Genomic DNA, 19,436 nt, shown 5'->3' with positions numbered 1-19,436 from the left:
TTATGATAGCAGCGTGATCAGGGAAGCATTTCGTGGCTTCGTTTGGAAAAGATAAGATAAAAAAAATCCAAATTTCAAAAAGTAAAATTTAACAGTTGTTGAAAAATATGATTAGGGTTCCATAGTTCATTGTAAAACAGCTGTAATCACAATTTCAGCTTTCACTCTTTGTACATTTAAGCACATTAAACTTGTGTTATGCTTTAGATTCATGACGATAATTCAAACATTTGAATTATTTTATTAACAAAAAATTTAAGCCACTAAAGAACAACACAAGAAGTTGTAGACTAAGCTAAACTGCCCTTTTCTGTTGTATTGGTTTTATAAATACAGTCACACATTCAACAGACAAAACCTTCTTTGGGAGACCATTATAGTGACAAACCTTACTAATTGCTAACTAGTTGATAGCTTTATCTGACAGCCACTTGGTGCTCGACAGACGGAGTGGAGTGGGTGTATTGGTTGTTTGGTTTGTTTTTCTGAACAAACACTTTCTTGTCCAAAAAACTAGCTAAAGTTGCTACAGAACTGGGTAAAAAATCTTTTAGCTAGGAAAAAGAAATGCTCTAATAGCTGTATTAGCAAAAGACCTCAAACTTGTCAGACTATAGAGCAACTTCAGTTGGAATTCAGCTGCAAATATCGCAGTTTATCAACTAGAACTTCAACATCAATTTAAAAAAATGCAGCATCACTCTATGGCTTTGAAGCCTTGATGGATGAAATGTGGACAAAGTGTAGTTGATAGTCCCAGTCTGTTGTAGCTGAAAGCTGTCAGATCAAATCACTGTAGTGTATGATATGTAAACATTTTTAGTCATCAGATCCAGTCGCTGCCAGTTTTATCAGTTGTGTGTTAGTCAAGGTAAATAAACAACTTTATCAGAAGTTGGCTTCATTTTACAAACTCTAGGATCTACAGACATCAACCGTATACTCGCAGGTATGTTTGCAACTGATGCCGGTTTAGTACAAGAACACACAAGGTTGTCATAATAGGATAATAGGTTGTCTAGAACTGGGATCCTCAGAGATACTGGTTTTTCAACTTTAGTTCGTAGCAGAGACTGATCAGACGCCTGCTTTTCTGTTGAGTATGTTCTCTTCTTTCATTAACCAATGCACTTTCCCAGACGAATGTAGAGGTTATGCAGACTTCCCAAAAACTGGTAATGGTTATTTCTCAACTTTGAGATAAGTCATCTTGGAAGACCACGTGTGTTTGGTGTTTTGAACCTTTAGAAACTCATCTTGGTGTGTATTATATTGTGGGTCTGCAGAATGTGCTTGTGCATGTTTTCTACTATGGAGCTCAGACTTCCAGAGCTCAGATTATCAGATTTTCCTTTGTAAGTTGTATGCTCTGCCTCGACAGCCAAAGTCTTAAGACTTGTGTAAGTTGGTAAAAACTTGTTGTTTAAGGTGTGTTCCAAGCTTAAGAAGAATACCATACCACTCTGTTTATTTCCATGTTTTCTGTCCTCTATTGTGATTGTAAACAGTTGAAACGATAGCCTGGAAAAGATGAGACAGAATTCAAAAAAAGCAAACATGGTATTCATAACTTCAACCTGATAGTGACATTTTAATGAAACCACAATTCACTCGTTTAGATCATTGCTCAAACTAATATTTCTCTTATCTTCAAGATTCTCTAATGACATCTGAAATGACTAATACGCCTTCAATTAGAGGTTTATCTTTTAAACTGGGGTCTGCAGAGCCCGCAGAGTGCTGAAACGATTATAGTGGTTGCTCATCAGTCATCACAGGCCCTGATGAGTCCTTGCATTCTCTACCAGGGGCAATTCTGGCAAGCCATGAGTGTGGAGCCAAAGGCAGTCTGGGGCTTAGAAGGTTAACCATCTGGAATGGTGCATTATTTAAAGTTGCATATGCCTAGGCAAGCTGGCTCTCAGATTCTTAATATTTCCCACTGCCAAGGTGTTCCCATTCTCTCATTCACATCTGATTTTTTTTTTTTCCACGACAGGGCTGTCAGATCTGTCACAAACCTCTGTCAGGAAGGAGAGTTTTAACTTGTGCTCTTGTGGCTCGGTCAAAACTTTGCTCGCTTGTGAAATTTGTTGATGTTTGAAGAGACTGAAATTTAACACAAGACTCAGACACTCTTTTTTTAAATTGTCGTGCTAAAAATGAACTAAAATGTCTTCGTGGCCAAGAGTTTTTGCATATTATGTGTCCTTCTCAGCTCAAGCAGCCCACTCCCATCTGTCTTTGCCTGCTACTAAGAGCCATATCTGCTCAGCTCCGAGAACAACAATACTGGTCTAACATTTCACTGATAATGAACATGTGACCTAACAACAGAAAGATGCCAACAGGAAAGCAGCCAGGAAATGCAGAGAAAACTCCAAGGGTGTTTTGTTAGTGTAGTACATGAGATCTGTTAACCTGGAAGATCATTTAGGCTTTGGAGATGTATCGATGGTACGTAAATGAAGTCCTCTGATAAAAACAGACCAGAATCTCGTTCCGATTGATGCTGTAAGATCAAACTTGGAGGGCAAACATTCCTGGATGTGAATTTAATTTGCTCATTGCCCAGTGTTAGTGTCGAGTGTTAATAATATACATATTACTGGGTTGCTAGATGAACTAGTTAAGTGCTGTAGTTGGTTATAGAAGTGTTTAAGTGTAATAATAAAGTAAAAAAAATGTCTACAGGTCATTCCAAAAAAAATGTTTTGGTTACTGTAGCTAAGGTTTACCTTTACAACAGCTGTATGGGGTTGATTTTTATAAAACTATAAATGTTATAAATTTAGAAAGTTATATCAGTGCTCCCCAAACCCCGGGCCACGGATTGTTACCGGTCCGTGAGTCGTTTGGTACCGGGCCGGGAGAGTTGAGGCTCGGGTGTGAAATTTATGGTTTTTCAGGGTTTTTAACGGTTTTTATCGTTATTTTTTTATCGTTTTTATAGTTAACTCGGTTTCCCTGGGTCTTTTCCCGTGTGTTATGAATAAATCTTCTCTTTTTTGGTACTGGTTTTCTTTTGTTGTATTTATCTGTGACACCTTAAAGGTGAGTCTGTGAAAATATTGTCAGACATAAACCGGTCCGTAGCGTTAAAAAGGTTGGGGACTGCTGGTTTATATTATTTGGGCTATGGTGTCTTTGAATAGCATGTGGGTGCCACCACAGATAGCTGTAGCTGCTAGCCGTCTATTAGGCTTTACTTCAGTTAATATAAGTCCCTGGATGAGACGTCTTGACAGATGATGTGGTATTAAGGTTTTATGGAGCATTTCTAAAATAATTATCTGGCAAATGGCTTTCATGATGTTAAACATGGTCACTTCTTGCGGTAAATCCAGAAAGATTTTGATTCAGGATTCTTGTGAGTCCCATGTTTCTATCTGCTAACTTCTCTTCCCTGGATAAGTTATTAGGTCTCACCAGACAGGAACTTTCACTAAAACATGATTAACATCTAGACAGCTGGGCCCAAAGGCAGATTTACTGTGTCACAAAGACCAAATAACAATGCAGCATGACAAGAGCCCTAAGCTGGCTCCTGTATTGCTGCTACGTCAGCTTCTATACAAGACATCGGGTCTTGCTTACACCCTTGGCTTGGTCTCGTCTTGTTTTCACAATTCTACTCTGAAACTGTGAAAACGAATTTGCAAAAGCACATGTTTGACTGAGAGACGTGCGAAGTAAATGAAGGCCGTCTTCCCTCTGCAGGCACAACCATACACTGTAGCACTAAGCTCTGCTGTAGCTGTATCTGTGGTTTGACTGTCATGTTGTCTTTTACACTCTTTCCATTTCTTTTTCAGTGCACAAACCACACTATTCTCTGTCACTGCTGCAACTGGAAATAGCTCTGATTTTCTTTTGTAGCATGCCGTTTATCCATCGTTACTTCTCTGCGACCACTTTTCATTTCTGTAAGAAATTACCAGACGATTTTTCAAAGACACATGAAGGACAAATATAAAAGTGACCGCCGAGACCATCAAAGAGAAAACTTAGCTGAGATGCTGTCGGAGAGTGTGTAATTACACACAGTCGTAAGTCTCCCGAGGTTGACATGTGTTCATGCTCTCGAGCCCTGTGGGACCACAGAGGTCTGGGTTTTATCCTTCTTCCTTCCTTCCTATCCTTCTGCTTCTTTCACTGAGGGCAGCAGTTACATGTAATGGATTCATTCTCCAGGGACAGTTTGGGCTTAAATAGTTACTGACTAGCAATTGATTACCCCTAAATGGGTAATGAGATGGTTTCCATTAAGAAATGTGTTGTCTGTCCTCATCCCAGGTGCCTCTAATGATAATTAAGTGCATTCCTGTTTCCTGGATTCCAAACTCGTACCCAGAGTGGCCTTTCAGGACAGTTAGTTTCACTCATTACTGGTTTCCCCAGTGCTTCCTGTTATCATTCTCTCACATAACAACACTTGAACTGACCCAGAACCTACTAGTTTGTTTAGATGCAAAGAGCATGCTTTTTCACCATCTGAGTTTCACAGTGATTTAATACTTAAAATGCATAATTTGAAGACCAAGATCAGGACTTGTAAGTCTCTAGCAAATACAATTGGTCTTATAGTTTAAAAGGCTAAGTAATACCACCTTCCATGCCTAAATGCATAATGTTTCTCCTTCTCCTTAAGCATGATTATAAATTCAAGGGTTTAGAGTCAGTATTCAGAGATGGAGTTTACTGTGCGGTTTGTAAGTGCTCCAAATCCTTATCCTTCAAATACATATCCATTTACCTCCAGTGATTGGCTCAAATATCTTCGCAGTTTGTAAAATGAACCTCTTATGCCAGACTTTCAGTTGAGGAATAGAGCTGGAATTTCATTTGGCTCTCTCGGGTCTCCAGACAGCATCCCCACAATGTGTTACAATAGTCTCAGCCCTTTGTTTTTCTGCTAATCAGTAGCAGATGTGCGCAGTTTGGCTACATGTTCTCTCTCTCTCGATCGTGTTCTTCAGCTGTCGGCTGTGTGTGCTCATGTGCTGACTCTGGAGCTCTGGAGCTTTCCGTCCAACCTCAGGGCCATGCCAGTTTCTTGTTCTCTGTGTGGCAGCGGCAGCAATTCTGCCTGCTCCGCTATGATGTCATCGATGGTTGCGAAATGCTTGAGGAAATGAGAACCTCATTGAACCCAGGCTGTACATTTCTTCTGCACCAGTAGTATAGCCTAATCTTTCTTTTAACTCTAAACGTTAGGTTAAGAAACAGTGAGTAAACTAAGACTCTTCATCATTATTGACATTTATTACTTTTCTGTTTTGATAGAGGACAGCATCTCTGAGTCAGATTCCTGTCGAGGATCTCAAAGATCCCCTGCCTCCTCACTGGAAATGCTATATGTCTCCACAAGGGCGGCGATACTATGTCAACACCACAAACAACGGTAAGTGAAAATGTAACGTGGATTTTTTAGACCTGCTGTGACTGCTGTGAAAAGAAGCTGGAGCCAGAATATCACTAGCCTAGCTTTTTGGGGCTCGCTTTCCTAATCAAGCCTAAGGGCCCTCTTCAGTTTTTGTTTTCAGTCCCAGAGGTCACTGCTTAAATGGTAAATGGAGTGTCTTGATGCATTCTCAATCATCCAGGAAAGTAAATCTCCAAAAGTTGATTCTGTTCATCTGGACGTAGCGTTTTGTGGGAGAAACGTTTTGTCACTCATCCAAGTGACTTCTTCAGTCTCAGCTGACTGCAGGTTTCCCCAATCTTATAAACAGTACATTTGCATAATGACTGAAACCAGCCCACTGAAGGAACAATGGGCTGGGAGGTCAGTTCCTACCATTTGATCAAAACTCTTTACTTCTGAGTTATATTCTTAAACCACATTCAAAAGGCATCACACCAGAACATTTATAACACTGTGCCCTTCCTCCTCTAGAAAAAAAAAGTGCCAACCACACACTTCCTTCCAGTTACACTGGCACAGTTTGACGTTCACTAAGCTTCAGTTTTCACTTTGTATACTACACATGATAGTCAATATTAAAAGTATGCTGAATTAGCTATTAGCAGTTCCCGTTTGGAATTTACCCCTGAATGTAGTAACAGCTATAACCAGGCGTTCTGATACTAGTTACCCTTAAGGGCAAATTGTGTAGTTACAATAATCATCACCTTTTGGTCGTCAGTGTGTAAATGTAATGGAGCTATACCTCAGAGAAGTATTAGTATTTTTTGCAAAACCCACTAAATCAGTTTACTGAGAAAGTAAAACTCAGGTTTTTGTAGGTTCGCCTGGGTTTATTAGTTGGTTTATTTCTGCAGATTTATTTCTCCAGCTGTCATTATTAATTTTTGCACTCTGACGCTTGTGCTGTCTGTTGGGGTTTCTTTGTTAATACTTATTTCTAAAAGACATGCTTATAAACATTCATTTCCCATTTGCCACATTGAAGTAAAAGATTTCCTGCTTTGCTCTCAGACCGCTCTTTGAATTCTCAATAATATGTTTTCTTTCATGAAACAGAAAGCTAGCAGAGCTCTGTTTTGATCTTTAAAATGATACCTGCATGATTTCATGTGACTGTAATCCGGCTGAATGTTCACTCAGTGTCTGTTGTAGTCATGGTACCAGAGAGAGACGCCGTCCATCAAGGCCTGTAAGGACAGACCCTGCTGATAGTGCCTTGTTTCTGTCAACACAATCACCTCTCAGTGTCTCCCTGATTAGACACACACACTCACACACTGGCACAGAGACAGCTTAATACTATCCCAGAGTGAAGTCACTATAAAACTTGACTGGTGATACTAATATCTTACAACTCTCATGTGCCTTTGAGTTAAATAATAAAGGTAAGAGTGGTTTATACATGCAACTGTCACACAAGCAGCATGACAACATTACATTCTACAGCAGTGCGCAAACTTGTGTGTAAACCATGCATACATTTAGTCTTACTAGCATCCTTTACCTTCAGGTGAAAATCAACAAAATCAAGAAGTCAGTAAATGAAAACAATCCTCATTTCCTCCTACTGAGCCAAAATTAAAACAAATTATATTCAGTACATTTTTCTGTCACTCAACTTTAAGACAGTTTGGCAGGGGCTCTTGTTTCCTGCGCTGCGTTCAGACAGAGAGCTGGCTCTCAGGCTTGGAGATTGGACCAAACGCTCACTTTTCAGTGTGAATTCCTACCAAAACACATAACCACTTGTCAGTAATAAGACCTGACAGAACAGTTAGAAACATTATTCATACTTGGCCTTGTGTTGTGAATCAGCTTGTTGTACTGGTTTCACATGTGCACCTATCTCGTACATATAACTGGGATTGTGGCCTAGCAGTCACTGACGACCCTCACATCAAACCTGCTCACAGCGTGCTCGCCTCTGATCACGGCTGCGGCGGTCAAGTCGCGGTCATTAGCACGGATCTAAACTTAGCTGAGGTCTCCACCCAGGCACGAGCCAGGGGTTTCTCCTTCTGCTCCTTTAGGATTTAATGAGGTGCTTAAGTGCTGCTGTCTTAAAAGTTGTTGTTGAATAGTAAAAACATCCATTTCTCCCTTTTACATTATTCCACTGAGAAGTCAGCAGATCTTACTTGTTTTTATGCGTTTGGTGCTACAAAAGGAGTCCCACAATATTTCCTATGAGAAAAAAAATGATTAATTTTTCATAACTTTTTTTGTTGTTGTTTTTTTTTTTCACACATCAGCAGCATCTGTATCCTGGCTCATAAAAAAAGCAATATTGTTGCTATGGTGCTGTGAAACTGGCCTCACAGGGCACGGGAAAAACCTGCAGGACTTATTTTCTGAGTCTTAGCTGCACGATGACTAAAAGCTTAGAGAACGCTCGGTCCTGACGCACGCACACAAACGCTGTACTACAGGTCTTGTGGTTCTTTTCTCTTCACTACCACAGCAGCTGTTTCCAAACAAACCCATTTGATACAATTTTTAGGTATTTATAGCATCTCTGCTATTTTCTTTGGACTTCCCTTTGGTTACGCTAAAGTTCAGCGAGATTAGATTGTATATGTGTGTGTACGTGTGTGTATGTGTGCACGCGTGCGTGTGCATTTGTGTTTCTGTGTCACTATGGTAACAGCAGAGTGCGTGGGTGAGGGCTGCATGTCCTTGTGTTGGGGATTGTTTTTTTTTTCTAGGTTTTCCTTCCTGTGTTGCTGGGTGCAGCAGAGCCGCGGTGCTGGCTGTTGCAGCTTGTACCCGCCGTCTCCTCAGAATCTCCACTCATCCCAGTGAACCAGTGGGCTGCTGGATAAACATACTAAACCAAAGACATTCCAGCCAGAGCACACATACTGTAGATACAGATTCAGTATTTTTAAGGCCGAATTGTAAAAGCAATTAAATCTGCCCTGGCTACTGGCAAGACTGCTTCTAAAGAACTTACTTGAATCTGACAAAAATAACTTTACAATGTTATAAGTTCACATAAGGTACACAGACAGTGTACAGTATTTATGTTTAGTGTTTTTGATTGTTTTCCCCCTATTTTTCTGCATGTTAGGAAAAGCACATGTCAGTGTGTCTACTATCTGGAGATAACACAGTGAGTGAACGGGCTGCTTCGACTGATAAAAACCAGATACAGGAGGTAGCTAATCCATCAGGGACCTGTGTCATATGGTTATGAATAAAATATAGCATCAGTGTCAAAGCTAACTAGGCCATTCTCCTTCTCCCTGTTTCGAATCAGGGATCTCTCTCGGTGTGGCGTCGTGGACAATAAGCTGTCGCCGTGTCTATCGGACCTGCTGTCGACTAGTTTCATTCATTCATTTTTACTTTTAAGCATCGCTGTCTTCCGTTGTCAGTCACACTGTGCAAAATGAAAATCCGAGACGTTTGCTCAATCCAAAAAGAAATGAATGCTTTTATGATCCATAAATGAGCCCGTGCTGATGCAGCTTGGATCATTAGATGACTTCATTCTGTCATTGATTTCATGAATCTGCTTCATTAAGACCCACGTGAAACCTGAAAAGGGCGGATAGAAAAGCGAGTAAACTGTGCACTCTTGGGTCTCTATTCTGTAATCCAGGCTGTCAAAGTAATTTAGGATGATTGACAGCTTTTTAGACTTCATCTCCTCTGTGACAAGGCAGGCTGATGAAAATCGCTCCTGCTGCTACATATGTATCACTGTATCTGTATGAACGAATGCAGCAAATGTTGAGACTGATGTGTGTAAAAAAAACCAAAAACAAAATAACAAAAAAACCCAGTTTGATGGAAATGATCAGAGCCAGTTGCCTGGAAACTCAATCTGTCCCTCTCTGGGATTGAACATATAGTAAATATGTGGGCTTTCGCACCTTTTAATACAAATAAAAGTGCTATTTGGTTGGAAAAAATATTTACGGGCAATTCATACTGAAAATGATTGTGATAGCCTTCGTTAATTTGTAAATCTAGTTTAAATCTGACTAACAGGGATTTATGAAATTGTATTTTTAATGATGTTTTGAATGCTATTCCTCTGGCAATACATAGAATGACAATAACAAGCAATTTCCCTCTGCTAAGAAGGTTATACAATAATTTTCTGCTTTAATATCCCATTTTTCTTACTGTATCGATTTGTTTGTGACAGCCTAACAGAGAGGAATTGATACATTTATGGCCAGCGAGTGCCGGCTCTGCCCCGATGTTGTACATCAAACATGAAGGCACAGCCTCTCTCCATAAGCTCGCTGCCAGTTATCCCCTCCATGCGTGTCATTTGAGCTGATGGGCTTGGCTCAGTTGTCTCCTCTGCTGAGGAGCGCCAAATAGAGCAGGGCCGGCCTAAAAGACCCGAATGAAATGAGAGCTCTTTACATGTTTGTGCCTATTCTCTCTGTGATCATAGAAAATGGCTAATTGAGCCCAGCACTGTGGTCAGAATGGACATAAGGGAGTTCAAATGAAAGGGGTATCTTCTAGGATCTGCATTGGACTTGCTTTTTCAATCTTCAATTGCCAGCAACTTTTCCAGCAGGGGTGAAACGGGGATAGATGTTGGGAAAGTATCATCAGTACCTCTGAGAAGCTTCATTAATACTTTTTTTTTTTGCTTGGTTCAAAGCTTGTACCTTTTGTACAGGTACAGTTCAACCAGGAAAAGAGAACAGGTGGTTGATAAAAGACGTATATAAATATATATATATTTTTTGTAGCAGCCAGAACAGATAAATGTCATTAAAAAACAAAGGCTGGGTAGACCTTCAACTTCCACATGACTTCAAGCGGGAGTTCTTGCATTTCAGTTGGCCTATGACACGTCTATAGCTCAAGTAAAGTTTACTCTGTGGTGTTTCCATTATTAAGTGTATAGTACTTTTTCTAACTCTGCAATGCAAAAAATAACTAAACTTTCACCACTGGAAAGAGGACAGCGTTTCCTCAGTGGGTGTGTTGAAACACATTCTTGTGTTTGCTAGCTTTTGATATTTCTAATTTTCCAGAAAAACATGCTAGAACTGACAAAAGGCAAATATTTTATATTAATATGGCATACTATATTTCTACATATTTGTGTCTGGATGAACAGAGACAGTAGCTTAAATCTCTATAGTAAAATCTTGATATTTGGCAAACATCCTTCCACTTTGACTGCATTTGAGCTGGAAGCATCGCCGATATAAACACTGTCCCTGTCCATCCAGTGTGGTAAATGTTCATCTTGTCCAGTGCAACAGGTTGATCCAGGAGGTTTTGATGGAACGAGGTTTCTGTAGAGCTGTAGCCGCCACGCAGCAGTCTCTGATTTTCTGTTGCTAAGTGATCCTGACTCTTATTTCATTCTTAAGAACTAGGGTGGGTAGAGGAATATGAATCAAGCAGACTTCACTCTTATCCTGTCTTTCTGGGTGTGATGAGAGGCAGAGCAGGTCAGAAGGTTGTTAGTTTGATCCTTGGTTCTTCCAGTCGGCATGTCTTAAATTTCTTTGGGCAAGATGCTGAACCCCATGTTGCCCTGACATATCCGTCCAGAGAATCAGACATATCCCTTCTGAGCCTTCAAGGCTCAGAATAAAAGAGGCGCATGAAGGTGAAGTCCATTTGAATACTGACAAAATAATGTCAGTAGTCAAAAAGTTATTAGGTCTAGGTCTGTAGGTCAGACTATCTAGCTACATCTTAGCTACTAAAACAGTGACAGTTACATTTTACACATTTGCAAATGTTGTGGTCAAATAGAAATTGACACACATTATCTCTTTGATTATAACAGGTCCTAGAAAACACTTGCACTGCTCCTGTGTTGTCAACAATGACTTTTTTTTTTTTTTTTTTTTTTTTACTACTCGAGAAACAAAAGAGGCCCCACGTTAAAAATACAAACACTATAAATCAAAATTATAGCTGATACACGATGTAGAAGTGAAACAGAATGGATGCCCTCTGACTGCGGTCGAGATGTGGCTTTTTTCGAGTTTAACTGCTGACTACGACAAGAGCTAAGTTCCATCTGTGAATCACTTCTTCTTATGGTTTCCAAAGTTGTTTCCAAAGTTGTCAACAGAATAACAAAAGAATGTAGCAACTGGTGTTACTTTGTTAATGTCATTGTGTTCTTTTCTTCCCCTTCTCCCAAACACCAACAGAGACAACATGGGAGAGACCGTCGAGTGCACCGGGGACGCCAAAGAACTCCTTCCGACACAAGAACTCTCTGCCAGCAGGTACTGAATATTTATTTCTCCAACTCAGCCTCTTTTACTTCAACTTCCTCAAGTTATAATGCCACAGGGCTGTGATAATTCTCTGAAGATTCCACAATGGCACAAAGCACCCACTCACATACACACCACACACAGTCACTTCCTGTAACTAACTTAATCTGTAGCCTCAACTAAAGAATTAAGGCCTGCAGTGTCCCTCTTTTGGCTCTGCTCCTAAAAGAAGACAGAAGGAAAGAAAGAAGCAGTAAGGTTTGTAAGTGGTAAAATACAGGAAGCGGGCTATGTTCATTCACTTTGGTTAGAAATTACTTTTCTTTTCTTGCCTTGTAAATAAAAGAATGGAGAAAAGGTTGGCCATGTTGACTGTGTGAGTTACATTAGTGTTTAGTAAGTGGAGGTTAGCTGATTCTTAGTAAAAGCCATTTAACATCTCTTTTCAGTGGTCGGTTTGGATTGCGGTTGTTGTTATTAACACAGGTAATCCTGCATTTTCAAATGCACTATGACCAAGATTTTCCAAATAGGTGTTATTTTTTATTCAACATGATCCAAAATGAGCGACTGACCACATAAAATATTTACCGAGGTCAAAACAGAGAACAGTTTTCTCATATCTGCTGGCCTTCAGATTAAATCCAGGTTTAAGACACTTCGATATTGGCTTCGTTCTTCTGACCCAGAAGCTACGTCCATGTTTTTCTTTAGGTTCTTAAACCAAATGATCAATTAAAGTTTGTTAAGCTGTAAATATTCATACTATTAGAAAATGTGTTAGGTTAGCATAAATTGACATTTCCTGTAAATTACATTTTAAACTAAATGAATACTTTTTAGATTTTCTTATGTATGAAAAAAATAAATAAGTCAGCACAGTCACATGGATCATTAACAATAAAACACACTATTTTTTCCTTTTTATCTAACAACATGAACAACGTTTAGCTGTAGGCTAAAATTGTTAGCTAATTAGCTGCTATAGCAGTATCCTCTTTCTGGCTAGCCACTGATCCATTGGCTTTGTTATTCTAAATCTCTATCTGAAAATATGTCAATTCAGTGATTTACTGTAAAACTGAGATTTTTACATATATAAACCTTTAAGACATTCCCATGTAACCTGGTGGTGGATTTACCTATACCACAAGCTGGTGTAATGTAGCTAACTGATTATGTGTGTTTGTTCCATTAAAGGCATTTTCAGACCACAAAGCAGAAATAAGCTCAGTTCAGTTGTGGTTTGGTTCAGCTCTTAAAGATGAGGAGCAAACTCCCTTATGATAAGAATAAGTTTACATCTTATCCATAGAGTCCTGAATGTCTTTCTTTCTGCCTGTCTTTATCTGTCCTGGTGTCTCTCATTTGTTTTTCCAGTGAATGGATTTCACTCAGGTGGTAGTCCCTTGCATCATTCGGAGCATTCACACAACAGTCTGGTTAGGAAGAGCAGTACAGAGCCCCAGGTAAAGCTGTCTGATTTTATTCTTTTTAGTCCTTGACTATATCACTGAAAGCATAGATGCAAAAGATGTGGATATTCAGCTGTCAAGGCTTGCTTGTTTGCTCCTTTCGAAGAAAGTCTGTTGCTATTTTTTAAAGTTTTACTATCCCAAAGACTCATAAGTGATGTGAGTCCTCCAAATTTAGCACAAAAGTTGTGAAATGTCACATGGAGTGAAATTAACTGTGCGTCTAAAATTAGTGGTGTTGGTGTCTTTCCAAGGTTTGAGAAAACTTGCCTCACTGCTGTCTCTTCGTGCTCTAAATCATCTTCCACCCTGCCAGGTTTTTCGCAGGCATGACATTTAAACAGTCTGTTTGTCCTGCTGTATGCTCCCCGCCACATGTAGATAACTGCTTATTTTAAGAACAAGCGTACTATGACTCAGTTTTGTCTCATAGTGTATCGGTTTAGGACACATGAGGACAAGAAGTTGAGGTTAGAGCTCCACAGGTGCAGTACAACTAACCAAAGTACTTGGTAATGGCATTGGAGTGCAGATGAGATAAATAACCCCTGTGAGGGTGGGACGAGGCTGTTTAGACGCTTTGATTAAGACTTAAAACAATTTCCCAGTAAACTGGTCCGGCTCTGTCAGGACGTTATTGTGGATATAATAATAAATGACCCTGCTTCTGCTTCTCTGTTGCAAAATCATTGCTTTAGGGTTAGTTTGTCTGCCAACACAACTCGATCCATATCCAGTGTTTAGACACAATTAAAGATGTAATGATGTACAGCTATACTGATGATGCATGATGTCATGAACAGACCACCTCTCTCTTTCTCCGCTCGGTATTAATGGAGCAGCTGATGGCAGTTTGAGCACATTAATCCCTCCTACAGTATCTGCTCCCCTGATCATAATTAACCAGGCACTCAGGGTGCAGTTATACAGGATCCACCCACCAGTTTTTCACTCGCTGTCACCTCACTTCTCTCCTTTTCTGCATCGCATACTTGTGTACACAAACCCACTCATTCAAAAACTGCAAACACGCACATGATGCTAATGACTCAAGGTCCTGTTCCCTTTTCTATCTTTAATTATTTTGTGGGAAAAGAGGTGATAAACTCCCTATACTTTCCATCTAGCTTTACTGTTTAACACTTATTTATTTCACCCACTGCTGCTTCATCCCAGAGCACTGGAAATGACTCTATTCTGAGCTTAAGTGTTGGAAATCACACACGCATGCATCAACATTCACACAAAGAGAGAACGCAAGCCGTGCTTTGCTTTGCTCTGCAGAACTATCCTCCCTACTCTGCACAGCAACACACACACACACACAAACACACATCCATACACACTAGCAGCAGCAGCAGCACCAGGAGCACAGAGAGCGCCAGACAGACGCTAACAGCGCTCGCCTGGAAAACAACTGTGTTTGCGTGCATGTGCGGGTGGTGGTGTGTGTACGCCGAGCAGTCATGTCTGACACAGAGGATGGAGGTTTTGACGGAGCGTCCTTCTTCTCTCTGCAGTGCCCAGGATCGACGTCGCCCACGAGGAAACACAACAAGGAGACCACGGTCACGGTGAGTGGGGCAACTACTGGGAACTCTTAACTAACCATGAACTCACCCCAGAGCGCTACAATAGTCCCAAAGGACCAGCAGGAAAAGACTTGAGTCTTTATTTCTCAACTTATTAGCTAAAAAATATATATTTCTAATGCAGATGTCCCTCCTGGTGGACTTTTTTATCCAACCTCATGATTTCTGCATCATTTAAAATACATCAGTGCATATACTAACTAACTAACTAAACTTTGACTGTATTGTAGCTGTAAATGCTTTTCATTTTCTCTTCAGGCTTGCTTTGTTTGTTTGTTTGTTTGTTTGTTTGTTTTTTATCTGTCCGCTCCTGTGAGAAGTGTTCGATGCTTATTTTCAGTTGCTAGTGTACAGATACACAGTGACATCATCCTGTTCAGCATCCAGATGATTTCTCCTCTGCTGTCAGGTCATTACTTCCTGTTTGGCCTCACACTAGGAAAATAGCAGACGTCCTGCTCCCAGGAGGTCATGGATTAAGCCCAGGCTTTTATTTTCTCAGGATATATATATATGTATAAAAAACAAGCTTGAAATGTAAGGGGGAGGGGGCATTTCTTGGCTTCCATAGCAACCAGAGCGATGCTTTTGATAAGCAGATAGTTATAAGAGGAAACAGGAGTGAGAAAAGGGAGGTGAGAACAGCAACACTCGATATCATATAGGTACTACTGATGCCGTCTGCTGACAGCGAAGTCTTGAAGAGGTCAGGTGACCTTCAGAAAAGTCACGCTTCTCTTCTTGCACAGGAGACACACACTTTGCAGTGGTAGAGACCTGTTGTTTATCTTTTTGAACATCACAGTGATAAAAGGATGAATAAATTAAAAAAAGATGAAGCTGCATAAATAAGAAGTATTCTCATCACCAGACCAGTTTAGACTATAATACTATAAAACATGTTTCAGTAACAATATCAAATTTAGATTTAAGTTTTTAAGTGTATACTTTGAAACACTGTTTCATTTTCAGCCCTCAGGCTGACGGGGCATTGTTGTCACTCTGCCAGGCGGCAGGTGGGCGACGTCGATAAATGGCAGGATTGTCAACTTGATACCATAGGTGTATCTACTAAAAATCTCAGACAAGTTCAAATCCTTGTCACCTCGGCCTCGAGGCCACGGTTAGAGATCAAGTTTTCTAAAAATCTTGTAAATGCGATCAATCGAAAAGGAAGTCACATCAGATTTTGAGATTGATTGGTGAATCTACTAAGCGGCTGAAGCTGAGCTTTTATTTTTATAAGACAAAAAGTCTTTATTTTAGCATAACAAGAACAACTTGTCCAAGATTGCTGGATTGTAAAAAATCAAAACAAAGCAGTGCACACCGATTGTAAGCCTTATTGCTGATACGGTAGTATTCAGTGACATGATAACACCAAACACCAACCAATCCAGCTAATGACATGTTGTAACTCTTGGCCTCCGAAAGAACGTACGTTAGAAAACTAACAGATTATTGTGCTAATTACTGGACATACTGTAACTTGTTCACTTATATTAGAGCAGATAAACACATGGTCATCCATGTGTGACGCAGCACAGGGAAAACCAGCAACAATGCTGACAGAGAATCCAAGCTGCGCACTAAACAGCCAGGCAGTGATGCAATCAACAGCTGGAATTTCCACTGTTTTTTTGTTTTTATCTTAACTTTACCATCTGCAGCAACTTGAAAAACTGTGTTCTTGAACAGTTTCTGATGTATAAACTGCAGTATTTTGCCCCAAAATCCTTTTAAGCTGTGAGCGCTGTGAGTGCGACCTGACTATTCAACCAGTGAAATTTGCCCCCTTAATGATGCTGCTAACTTTTCTGTCTTTGGCTTGTGGTGATTACTGGATTGGGATCCATTGATGGTTTCTTGTAAACGTAGTGGAGTTTTTATCAGAACTTAAATCCTATGAACATGCTACAAGTGAGTACTTATCTTTACACATTGTTACTAAACCACAATATTCAAAGAAAAGACACAGTTTGACTTCTTCAGTCGTTTCTAGAAAAGAAAGATTTATTAAATCTAAAATCATACTTGTTATTAATCTCTGGCTCTCATCCACAACATGTCTGTTATCCTGTCTTCCTTCTCTCACCCCAACTGGTCGCAGCAGATGGCCCCACCCCTCCCTGAGCCTGGCTCTGCTTGAGGTTTCTTCCTGTTAAAAGGGAGTTTTTCCTTCCCACTGTCGCCAAAGTGCTTGCTCATAGGGGGTCATATGATTGTTTGGTTTTTCTCTGTATGTATTATTGTAGCGTCTGGGTGCTGGTTTAGCTCAGTGCATTGAGCAGCTGAGAGCGGACGGCCCGGGTTCAAGTCTGGTCCACATCCCTTTGCCGCATGTCTTCCCCTGCTTTCCTGTCCTTTCTTCACTGAGTCCATCAAATAAAGCTGAAAAAGGCCTTGAGGCAACTGTTGTTGTGATTTGGCGCTGTATAAATTGAACTGAATTAAAAGTCAATCTGAAAGTTTATGAACTAAGTAAAACTTTAACATTTTGGAGTTGAGGTTTTCACATGTTGCATCATATTTTTGGTAACTTTACTTCTAGCTTTAAGACAACACCTTCAGAATTCTATAATTCCTGAGGTGGAGCTATGTGTCTGCCATCACACTGCTTCAAAATGTGAAGAAATCCCAATCTGTGCCCACTGTGAGTGTTAAGCTCAGACTGGATATTGTTGGGAGGAGGGGTAAGTGGTTAGGGTCACCAGAGGTCAGGAAAGAAAGTGCTGGAAGCAGTGCCTCTATGTGTGTGTTTGTGTGTGTGTGCGTGGGTCTGAATTCAAACAAACTAAGCCTTTCATTGGATACTTAGTTGGAAGTCTCTTTGCCCTCATCTTCACCAAAGGAAAAGCGGGGGTCAGTTTAAAGCCCTGGTAGCTTTCAACCTCTGGACCTCCACAGCGATTAAATAGGAAGTCATTACTTCAAACAAATTATAAGCTTCATAAGCCAAGAAAAGGTTGAATTAGAGGCCCCTTTCTTCTAACTCATAGCATGTCAGAGTATTGGCTCTGGAAAAGACATCAGCACAACCATATTTGTTGAATTCCCCTGAAAGGCGTGGCTTTGGTATTAGACCAGGGTGCCACTGAAGTTTCTTAAATAGCAACTGTGCATCATCGCTGCAGGCTGATTACCTCCTGAGGTTAATGGGAATGTGAGAGAAAGCTCCTGTTGTTTGCTCTGAAGTGAAAACTTGTGTCTATATGTATGTCTTCATTGTGGAGATGTGTCTACTTTTTTCTGGGCTCTGTCTTTTCTGCTTCTTTTTCTTGTGATGAGAAGATGGCTTGGCAGCAAATGAATCTGCAGAGTGAAGTGTAGATTTTCATGGCAAAGAAACGTTTTTGTTCTGCTAAACCTAGAAGTGATGAATTGTCAAAGCAGCTCTGAGATCTGAGAATCTATTATACTGTGTGAGTTCACTCCTGAAAGCGGTGAGGTTACCTGTGGTTGTCTGCTACCTTTCCACACTAGTGTAAAAGTTTGAAAAAAACAATAAGAGCAGAGAGTAGTAGAGCATCATCAGTTGTGCGCAGTCCCTCTGCTTATGAGTGCTTCACAGCAGGGAGACTTGAAGCCAACACACTCAAGAACACTGCTGCTGACAATTTACGACACCGCGATAATTAAAGGCAATCTTCCGGAATCCATTCCACTGATTGCTGTGAAACCAGAGTAGAGCAGAGAGTGTCGGGCTATAGAGCAGAACAATGTATCCTCAAAAAAGCTAAGAACCACAATGGCGCTGTGTTGACAATGCTGTCCCTGAGGACAGCGAGCGCTGAAAAAAGTAAACGAACAATGTCAGCTTGATTGTAAATGTTTGGGCTTTTTTCACATCGGCATCTTCTCATAGCTGCACGGATGAAAGAGGGTTGCCAGAGCAACAGAGCACACGCTACCTTGAACAGCAGTGCAGGTGTCTGTGTATGTGTGAGAGAGTGCGCGTGCACGTGTGAACTGCCTATCAACACAAGGAGCAATAACAGGTGTGTGAAATCAAAGTTATTCGTCATGATCCCATAAACTGCCCCATTAAACTGCGCTCGCTCCCCCCTCTCTCCTGCAGATCAACTGTGTGACGTTCCCATCACCCGCCTGCATGCCCGAGCAACAGCTACTGAAACCCAGTGAATGGAGCTACTGTGACTACTTCTGGGTAAGTTTACCTGAGAAGTAACTATTTTCTATAGATCAAGTCCAGAACCTACAAAAACATAATCTTTTCATGATTTTAGTTTTTATATAGAAAGATTTGCAGTTGACCATCCTTATGTGTCCATGTTATGAGAAACAACACTGGATCCTCTTCATCTTTCATCGTGATTTCATATTTATGTCATCCTGGCCCAACTGCACGCTGAGAATCAGTATTGGCTTTAATAACATCCAAGACACAGCGCAGTAGGAAAACGCATTACATGTAACTGGCTGGAGCACAGTGAGGCCAGCTGGCCTCAGCTGCTCTGTTTGGACATCTCCTTCCCCTGCAGTGTAATTTCTACCAGGTGCAGTTTGTGTGGTAACACACTGTAATCACAAACACAGGTGACAATGCAGTAGAAAGAAAGAGAGAGTGGAGAAAGTGGATGGGAGAGTCCAGGAATGTCTGTTTTTCTGTAAAATGTGCAGTTCCCAAAATTTAGGATTGTTCTCTGAGCTCAGATGTCAGTTTGTATAGTGTAGCTGGCCAGTCTACTGACTGCTT

At 40.6% G+C, this 19,436-nt stretch overlaps 1 protein-coding gene across 1 annotated transcript in view; it reads left to right on the top strand.

The window, feature by feature from the left end:
- The window catches only part of LOC134632861 (growth arrest-specific protein 7-like), a 54,276-nt gene that overhangs the window by 14,939 nt on the left and 19,901 nt on the right, over positions 1-19,436 (top strand). Inside the window, exons 2-6 of the mRNA XM_063481702.1 lie at positions 5,287-5,404; positions 11,584-11,661; positions 13,033-13,121; positions 14,648-14,701; positions 18,798-18,887. Coding sequence (XP_063337772.1) covers positions 5,287-5,404; positions 11,584-11,661; positions 13,033-13,121; positions 14,648-14,701; positions 18,798-18,887 — 429 coding nt within the window. The remainder of the gene's footprint in view (positions 1-5,286; positions 5,405-11,583; positions 11,662-13,032; positions 13,122-14,647; positions 14,702-18,797; positions 18,888-19,436) is intronic.

The sequence above is a fragment of the Pelmatolapia mariae genome, linkage group LG8, assembly GCF_036321145.2.
Source record: "Pelmatolapia mariae isolate MD_Pm_ZW linkage group LG8, Pm_UMD_F_2, whole genome shotgun sequence".
Classification (NCBI taxonomy): Eukaryota; Metazoa; Chordata; class Actinopteri; order Cichliformes; family Cichlidae; genus Pelmatolapia; species Pelmatolapia mariae.
This window is presented reverse-complemented; position numbering and strand designations above follow the sequence as displayed.